Source organism: Abrus precatorius, unplaced genomic scaffold (assembly GCF_003935025.1).
Source record: "Abrus precatorius isolate BTA unplaced genomic scaffold, Abrus_2018 Scaffold6, whole genome shotgun sequence".
Taxonomy (NCBI): Eukaryota; Viridiplantae; Streptophyta; class Magnoliopsida; order Fabales; family Fabaceae; genus Abrus; species Abrus precatorius.
The window spans coordinates 18,270,386-18,280,275 of NW_020874406.1; the positions used below are offsets into that span (position 1 = coordinate 18,270,386).

General features: G+C 29.1%; 1 protein-coding gene across 2 annotated transcripts; it reads right to left on the reverse strand.

Moving 5' to 3' along the window:
- Positions 1-1,627: 1,627 nt before the first annotated feature.
- LOC113869116 (NEP1-interacting protein 1-like) lies at positions 1,628-3,688 on the reverse strand. 2 transcript variants are annotated; one of them, XM_027505267.1, is made up of 5 exons: positions 3,259-3,688; positions 2,634-2,812; positions 2,339-2,422; positions 2,073-2,240; positions 1,628-1,960 (listed from the first exon to the last, which is right to left on the reverse strand). In XM_027505267.1, the coding sequence occupies exons 1-5, from the start codon at positions 3,401-3,403 to the stop codon at positions 1,838-1,840; spliced, it is 699 nt and encodes a 232-aa protein (XP_027361068.1). In that variant the 5' UTR covers positions 3,404-3,688; the 3' UTR covers positions 1,628-1,837. The 2 variants fall into 2 exon arrangements, with proteins under 2 accessions (XP_027361068.1, XP_027361067.1); XM_027505266.1 differs by having other exon boundaries at positions 1,652-1,960; positions 2,073-2,250; positions 2,319-2,422.
- Positions 3,689-9,890: the final 6,202 nt, after the last annotated feature.

Consider the following 9,890-nt stretch of genomic DNA (forward strand, 5'->3'; position numbering starts at 1 on the left):
TCTTTAATGTGGTGCAGGAAAGCTTGGATTGAAGAGGAGCATGAAGTGAAGTCATCTCTAGCTTATAAAAATCCCGTGATGACACATTAGAAAGTAGAATTTTGGGACCATCTTTTTAAGAGGAAAAAAATGATTAAAGGCCAGAAATAGATGTGTTCAGAAGGTGTTGAAGAAACGTGATTCTTCTGAGATTATTAATTCGGAAAAAGGACTTCATAAGAAATACAGTGAAGTGTAGTGTCAGAGGATCATTTTTGGTTTTAGACATCCTAAGAGAAAATGGGTTCATTTGGGGATCGCAATATAAAGTTTTTATACACAGATTTTGGTTAGAAGTAAAAGGAATAAAATTTATGGTCTTTTCCTATTATTAGAATCTTTTAGGTTGAAGGTGGAAACTCTTTATCTATCATCAAAATTTTTTTTACTCTAATGAGACTGACCTCATTGCCAGGGGATCGGGAATTTTCCATAGATTAGTCAAGCACAGTTCTTGGCCCTAATTGATCCTGTTCTTAAAGAAGAGGTTAATGCCGCAATGATGAGTATGTTGTCCTTTAAAGCTCCTGGCTCGATGGTAGTTTGTATTTTTGGTAAGCTTCTGTTCTTATCAATTAGTCTTCAATTTGTTGTGTTGAAATATTTTGTATGAAGTTTATACCAGTATTATTGACACAAAACATGGTTCTTTTAAATTATTATATTTTGAAAATGTAGGAATAACAATGGAATATAAATATAACAACCTTTTGATTAAGATTGTTTTAAGAAGACAAAGATAAGAGTAGTTAAGAAAGATTGTCAACAGACACTCGATATATTATGTTATTAACACTTCTCTTCTTACTTTTATTCTGTTTTTCAAACTTATCCTTTTTGTTTCCAACAAAAGTTAAAATGATTTAAGGTGACTTATTTTCTATAACATATATAAAACTAACAAAATGGTTAAAAAATAAAGTGAACTCGAATAGTTTCTTAATTACATAAGATGAAAAGTATTACAATATCATGACATAATCTGAAAAAAAAGTTTAATAATATGTCTGATAAACTTACTTTTAAATAAAATACTGCAAAATTTAAGCTTGGAAAAATTAAAATTTCCTTAATAAAAAAGTATTGACACTAAACCATGGGCTTCATCTGAGCTGTAGGATTATAATGACCGACACTTGTTAGGTTAGCTCCAGTTTGTTATGGCAATAGCTTGACAAAAATTGTTCAAATAATTGCTTGTGAAGAAGTTCAAGTGAAAACAAAGTTTGGAAAAAAAAATATATGAAAACAAAGTTGTATGAATATGATCAATACAAGGGTAGGACCCAGTTTCATAATGTACACAATCTCTAATATCCTGTAAGGTCAATCTTTGTCTAGTAACTGCAAAATCTTTAGCTTCAATGAGGTTTAAAAACTCTTGTAAAATGTTTATATTCAGAATAAAGCAAATATTAGGAACCAATTACTTGAACCAAGTTCACATACAGATATTGAAAACAAAGAAGTGAGACTCCTCAACCTTTGGCAATATTAAAAATCACTACGGTTAGATTACCGTCTTGTTCTTTATTCCAAAAGTTAAAGGTAACGTAAAAATAAAATAGAACAGAGAAAAAAGTGGAGACACAATGGAAAAACGGTCATTCACTCATCCATATACAGGGGGAAACTGTTTTAGCTCAAAATTTTCTTTACACTACTTTAGTACAATGATACCACTCAAACTGCATGGCTCCAACTAGATGTAACCGAGTGTAAGTCCTAGAATTAAATAAGCATATTAACAAAAGCAAAAAAAATAGATTTTAACGGGCTGTGCTATGCATATACAAAATTACAGATCCCTTCTGCATAATGGGCAAGAACCATGCCTGAAGAGCCACTTATCTATGCAAGGTAAGTGAAACATGTGATGGCAATGAGGTAAGCTTCTAACTGTCTCCTCAAGCTGAAAGTCCTGGATATGGACAAATGCAGAAATGTTAAAATAAAAAAACACAATCTTAGAGACACTTCATTCAAGGTATTGATTACTACTGGTATTAACAAGAAAAACTATAAAAACTAACCTGCAGGCAAACTGAACAAGAAACCCTATCACCGGAAGCATCAACATTGTTGTCCTTCGTAATTTTGGTCTTTGGGATTTTTTCAACCAAATCTCCAGACAAACCTTTGGCACCACCAGTGTCAAAGATGTTTTGAACCTCATCAAAGCTGGTTTCAACAGCACCCATCTGATCAGAAAAAGCAGAGATGTCAGCAAGATGAGTAAGTGCATATGCAAATTTCATTCTCATTACTGTAATAAGTCCTTTGTACAAAAGCAAATTACCTGACTTTGGACAGCACTCAACATGGCTGGACCAATCCTCTCGCGCACAAGTCTCCCACTCAGTAAGCTAGCAATAACATCAATCTGTATAATTCAAAGACATTAGGTTACACAACATGTAATTCTAAATGATAAAGAAAACTCATGTGGCTACAACACTGCAATCATGACGCTACACAACAAACAAGTTTACCAACCAACAAAAGATCCCATTGCAATCATGTAGCTACACAATAAGTTTATGTACCAACAAAATATCCCAATTTGAAAGGGCCCTGAAAGCTGAGTAACTCACCAAATATAAGAGACACCCAATCCCAGATTCATCAGATTGCCAAAGAACAAGAGAGGATTCAAACACCTCAATGGAAAAAACAGCTCCTGATATGGCACCAACAGCAGCACCTCGAATGAAGCCACTCTCAGTTTCTTGGCCTATCAAAGCTCCTGTCAAAGCCCCCAACAAAGTGCCCACTGCAGACAAAACAACCCATCAGAACCACTTGGCCGTCAAAGGAAAGCACATGCCACAGCTTAACGTTTAAGGAAACAAAAACATGAACCACAACTTTGGACTTTTTTAAGTTGGAAGCAGCCAAATAAGACAACATGAGTAAAACATAAACAAAACAATCCAACCAAGAAGTCCCAAGTTTCATTTTTTTTTTCTCACGAAAAATACAAAAGAAAAAAAAAAGGACAGTTCAGTCTCAGGCGAAACTCCCTGATTTAAAAAAAAAAAAACAACATCGTACAACACCGAACAATGACAATGGCAATTCACCCCTAAAAAATTATTAAAAAAAGAGGGGGAAAGTGGAAAACCAATAATAAGAGGAAAACAAAAGCAGATCAAGGTTTAGTGCAAGAAATGTAACGGATGGAAATGGAAATTAATAAAAGGGGTAGAAGAATCGAACCAAATGCAAAGCAGAAAGTCAAGATCGCGGAGAAGATGTTGCCAATGACAACAGAAACGGCGAGGGTGCCAAGCTGCTTAACCCTCTCAAGGAGATTCCCAAACGCAAATGAACGCAAAGGACACGGATTTGGCACAAAATCCATCTGGGTATCTCACAAATTGCACGAATTTGAGATTAATCGGAAACCCACAAATGAAATAAGCAAAGGGGGCACGGTCTGTGATGTCACGAGATTTGGGTTTAAGGAGGAGTTAATAATATATCATAACAATAATACTAAGAAGAACAATGAGAATAAAATACGCGCTCTTTCACAATGCTTAGTCCATAAGAGAAGATTGAAAGAAACTACTATCAACCAACTCGCATTTAAAGCTTATGTGCCTTAACGCCACCTCTCTCTCTTTCTTCTTCTAAGGCTGCAAAGAAAATCTTTCGGGTTTAATTCCAATTATTTTAAAACATGATTCGTTATTTTTATATTTTTTATGTTATTTTGTAATTTAATAAATTATACTAATATTAAATTACAATAAAATAATTTTTTTTTCACTTAAAATTTGTGTGTTGAAAAAATCGCTTTCAAATGGCACGGGAAGGTGACGGAAGAGAAGGGCTAAGGATGCATGTTTTGACAACTGGGCGTGAGACTCATCTGAAGAAGACCAACCACGAATGGTCACAAGAATTTAGATTGATTTTTGGCATCACTCATTTTTCTCGTTGGTCAGAGCGTGCTTTCAAGCTAAGGACATCAGAAAAGGGTGGTGCCTTGAAGTTGGAGGCTTTCTTTGGCCACAATTTTCTAATTTCTTTGCAAGTGGTAAGACTACACACTTATTATTTTTCCCCCATTTTTTATATTAATAATTAATAATGGGTGTCTTTCTGATGAAAAATATCTTCATCCAATGGGTCGAGTAGGTGGGTTGCATTAGACTTTGCTAGGAATGGGGTATGGGATAATATAAGATATGTTGGGTTTCATATTAATATCATCGCACCCATCCCAACCCACGTTGCGCTCTAAAGTTATCGATTGCTCACAAGTGGGAGTGGGATCCATTGTCACCTTAACGCCTTTATTAACTTTGTGCCTTCAGATTCACCCATAAAGACTAGTATAATAATTTTAATACTTTTATGTAATATTAACAACTTATAAAACCAATTTTAAGTATTGAAAAATAATAGAATTTTATCAAAATATATTTATTATGTTTCTATAATTTTTATAAAACAAATATTTTTTCAATAAAATTTTTCATATTTAATCACTTGAAATTAATTTTAAAAGTTGATATTAATCTCTTTTAATTTTAAATTCTTAGAATTTTTTTCATATGGATAATAATTTGCTTTATTTCACTTACTGTTAAAATCTTGTTTTTTCACTTTAACTCCTGTTTAAAAAATGGCTCCAATCAATAGAACAATATATATAAAAACTATAATGTATATGTGTAGTAATTTTTTATTTTAAACATAATTATTAAAAAATTATTTAAACCAAATAGAATTCTTTCTTCGAGTATTTAATTCAGTTGTATTTATTAAACATAATTATTTTTCTCTAAATTATAAGTATTAGAGATAATCTTATTCAAGTTGATAAAACTATTATAGGTGATAAAAAAAAACTCTCCAAATATTTAATATAATTATATTTATTTAGACTTGAGTATAAGATTACAAAATAAAATAAATTAAGAATAAGACATATTAGTTAATCCAAGAGTTAGGTGGGACAACATGTACAATGACTTTTAAGAACATTAATAAGTTTCAGCAGTATATGCATTCCAATTTTTAAAAACAAATATTCAATTATTTCATGTAAAATCTTGTTCGGTACATAATTTATACAAACTAATATTGCGGTGAGAAGTGTAATAATAATATTATTGTTATTATATGGTTAGTTAATAAAAGAAATGGTTGGATCAACACGTGGAAATATTTGTTGTTATTGTAGCATGTTTCTTATAATTTTATGTTTTAATATTGGACTTGAAGCTAGAATTGCGAGAATATCTTTTTTGCAATGATGCGATGTTTCTAAAACGTGCGAGTAACCGGTAGTTCAGACCAAAAATGTAAGTTCCGATGAATTGCGGTTGTTTCTATCTGAAAATTACATTCTATCACTGCATCACAAGAAAAGGTTCTATGATTAATTACTATATCCATAAGAGCTTAATAGTATCGTTTTGAAGTGCATTTCACTTAGTATGAGCATCACACTTAGAATGTACCAATTAAAATCTCTAATGCAATATTGTGCTGTACATTGAATCTACCTCTAAGAGTCTTAACAACCTAATAGACCGAATCTGTGAACCAAAATTCAAGTAATGGATTCATTTTAGAATGAAACTCAGCTTGTATAATTTTTAATGAGCCTAACAACCTTTGTAAATTATACACTAATAAATGCTGAGACAATGGCCAGATCTTCTCACCTAATTTTTGTTTAAAACATTATATATGCAAACTTCAATATTATGGAGTCTTAAAATCTTGTACCCGAACACCGTTTATTATTGTCGTCATCGAATTGTTTCACTTGGGTTTTAGAGAATTGATCTTTTGATGAGAAAATATTTTTATTTTTACTTTAATTATAAAAATGATATTTTTTTAACGACTAGTATACAAAATAAAAAAATTATTGTTTTCACTGTTTGATGCCCCAAAGCTTAAATACATAATAAAATATCTCTCAAAATAAACAAGCTCTTAAGTTCTTTATCAATACTATTGTAATTTTTGTGTTTGATTCATAAAAAGTAAATTAATATTATAAATTGTTGAGATTTCAAATGTGAAATAAACTCGGATGCTAACCTCTCAAATAAATATGATAAGTAAAGTATAAATTATATATAAGTAAAAAAGACACGCAAATTAAATGTTTCAATTTTTTTAGTTAATATATAATATTAGATTCATTGTGCATTTTTTACATATATATATACACACACACATATGCATGATAATATATACCCGAGTAAAACATCATTCCTTTTCAAACAGTACAAAACTTGAAAGAGAAAATAAGAGAAAAAGCAACATAAGTTCACTAATAAGAACAAGACAAGTTTTCTAATATAAGCACTGAATTCCTTCAGAGAACCCACATCTAATTTCCAAATATCCTGTCATTTAAGCTTGTTGTTTAAGGCATTAAAGTCTAAAACAGCTACACCTAATGTTAAATGCGAAGGTTTTCCACATACAAATTTCCAAAACGAATCAAGAATAGAATAATGGGAAGTTGCAATGTCAATTTCCTGTTGCCTATTCCCGTAAACTTAAGTCGTACTCTCTGGAGTGAACAATTTCTAAATTTTGCCTCAATAATGTGTGGATGAGATTGAATGCAGAAAGCCAATAACTACGGTGATGAGCACTCCTCCTCTCGTTGTTCTTCAAAAAGCTAGAACAATGATAATGAATTTATGAAAATAGTTCACAAATATTTTTTACTTTAACCTATTATAAGTTCTTTCGAGTTGTTAAAAAGATTATGATAAAATTTAAAAAGTAAATCCTTATATTAAACAAACATTTAATTAATCAAGATTTTCAATTAAAATAAAAAATTATCCTCCGACACAAATGTGCCAACCATGCACACTCCCCCAAGAAATTTTCGTACTGCATTCTAGAGTGCTGGTGTCATCAAATCTAAAATTGTCTATGTTGCAGGTTTTATAACCCTTGTCAATCCTTTTCTTTCCACTGCACAATGACCTATAAACGCAGTTAATAGATTCTATAGCGCATTTGGTCAACTAAGAGCTCCAATAACAATAATCGAGATGCGAATTAAGATTTTTTTTTGTTTTTTGTGATCGACCATTTCAACTTTCTTAAGTGTTCTTGAAGTATCTTATTCACAGGCGAGCACGATGTTCTCAACTCTCTAATGTACAAATGATGTAAGCGTGTAAAAGATATAAAACTAAAATTGCTCGTAAATGATTTTGTATCTGTGATATATTATCGTATATGAGTGATAAGGACTCTTCAGATAAATCGTAAAATTAATTTGAATTTCAGATCCATTCTTATCATCTTTTATTTTTCTAATGAAACAATTAGCTTTCAATGCATAATAAAAACGCCTTTATATGTATATGACGAACTCTAGTTTGAAACAACTCGCACAATGAGCATATGTTAAAATATATAGATTCATAAACTTTCAGCAAACAGTATACATGTTATAGAAGAAATTGTAGGCATCTTATTTTTTAGAAGTTGGCTACTTCGCGTCTGGTGCAAAAGGAAGTTTTCTCAAAAGTTTAGGTACATATACCTCAATCATAAATTTTTTATGCAAGTAACGATCAAGCGACAAAAACAAAATTAAAATTATTAGAATAAAAATAAAAAAATTAGCTCATTCTTTATTTTATCTTAAATTATATTTAAAATTAATTAAAGGTATATTTACAATATTATATATATAATATTTATATATAAACATTAACATAAATTTTAATGATCTTCTTATATTAATAAGTTCAAATTAAAATAAATTAAATAAAATAATAAGTTTTTATTTTAAATTAAAGTTTAAAGTATGTCATGTTTAATATTAAAATAATTAAATTAAATATAATAATTAAATTTTAACAAGACTCATTAGAATTCAAATTTTATAAGCACGTATAATATACTATTTTTTTTAAAAAAATAATCTTTTTTATCTTTTCCTTTATCACATTAAACTCTTCCAATACTTTAAACATTTTGTCTTTAGTAATTTTTTTTTTATTTTCATTGACAGGAGTCTTTTGTCCTAAAATAAAAATAAAAAATTATGTAATTTTTTAAATTTGTGTTATTGTTTTTTATATAACATAGTTATTTAATTTTGTTTGTTATTATTATAGCTTTTTAAATATTTTATTTCTATGCTAGTCTCTAGCTTGTGGTTTAATTTGTCACAAAAAGGTAATATTTTTTTAAATAATTTGATGATAAAATTTTTAAAACATTAACGTGACTGCAATTTGAACCTTTAAAAATTAATTTAATCATTAAATAATATGATGACGGATATAACTTTAAAATACCAAATTGGAGATTTTTTTTTCTTCCTAAAAATTTCAATTTAGGTGCATAGAGAGTAGAGTGTTACCTATCTCTACATCTTTTAATTTTTTTCCTTTTATTTTTATCATACATCGGTTACTTTAATCTTTAAAAATATAAAATTATATAAAATATAAGTTTAAAGTGAATGCGATTATAATTTTAATGATTAGATATGAGTTTAAACATGATTTGAGGTTGCATTAAGAAAATGAGGGGGATCTTCACTCACGTTTTGATGTACTTGTTTTAGTCATTGTAATATATGAAAATTTTGAGAGGAAAGCCAGAGAGATAAAGCGAAAACAAGGATAGTAAAAATTCTCATAGCGTGTGGGTATTTATGAGCATCACTCCTAACAAGGCACCTACCTATACACACACATACTACACGTATTTATTGAACTTTATAAGCATGACTTCAATGATATCAAGTTAAACTTCTAATTAATATTTTTTTTTCTGAATTGATTTTTCACAGTTAATTAAGAATTGAAAAAAATGTTTTATTATTTTTTTTAAAAAACATATAAAAAAAAATTCACTTTAACTAAAATCTAAATAATGAACCTAATTGTAGTAGAAAATTATAACGGCATCGTTACTGATATAACAGTAGACAATGCAGGAGATATTTTTTCATGTTGTTTGCTATAGTACTTTTAAACTTGAAAGTGTATTGAATATTTTTTTTATTATATTAAGATATTAAAAAATATTTATATTTTTTTAAATACATCACTAATTTTATTACTAAAATTAATGATTATGATTATTTCACGCATACATATTATAGAATATTTTCTTATTTTTTAGAATACAGTGAAATTTATTTTTTTATTAATTTGACGAAATGTTAGGACGTGGTGGATTGTAGGACTAGTTGAGTCATAGTTTTACTTTTAGTTATTCAGTTGAGTCATAGTTGGGTATGTAAGTTTGATATGGATCGGTCACAAAACTTGGGCTTTGGGGGTTGGTACCTTTAACTTTTGTGTTAAAACTAAGAGGAACAGGGCCCAAACTGAAGCTTTTGTAATAGCAACGGCTTAGGTGAAAGCATGCAAGAGAGAAACTAAAATTTTGGGAAATTAGCCTAATAATGGAAGACATTTATGTGTTATTATAAAAATGCACGCCAGCATTTGCTATCATCATGATCATTTTATAAAACGTTACCAATGAATAACGACATTCTCAAAACCTTTTTATAACATATCGGCATGTTTTAAATTCGATTAAATTAAAACAGTGAAATATGTAAATAGGTTACAACTTATATAAATGATTTTTAATTTTTTACAATAAATTAATCAGTATAATTAAAATATGCTTTTTTATTTTTAAAAAATTATAAGATAAACATTTATATAAGAATTTCAACATACCCTTAGTTTATATATATATAAAAATATTTTAGTTTTCGTGTAACATAAAATTTATAAATTACTCTCTACTATTTATTATCTTGCAATGTTTTACACACAAATTTTAATTTAAATAGAAATTAAAAGGATAACGAG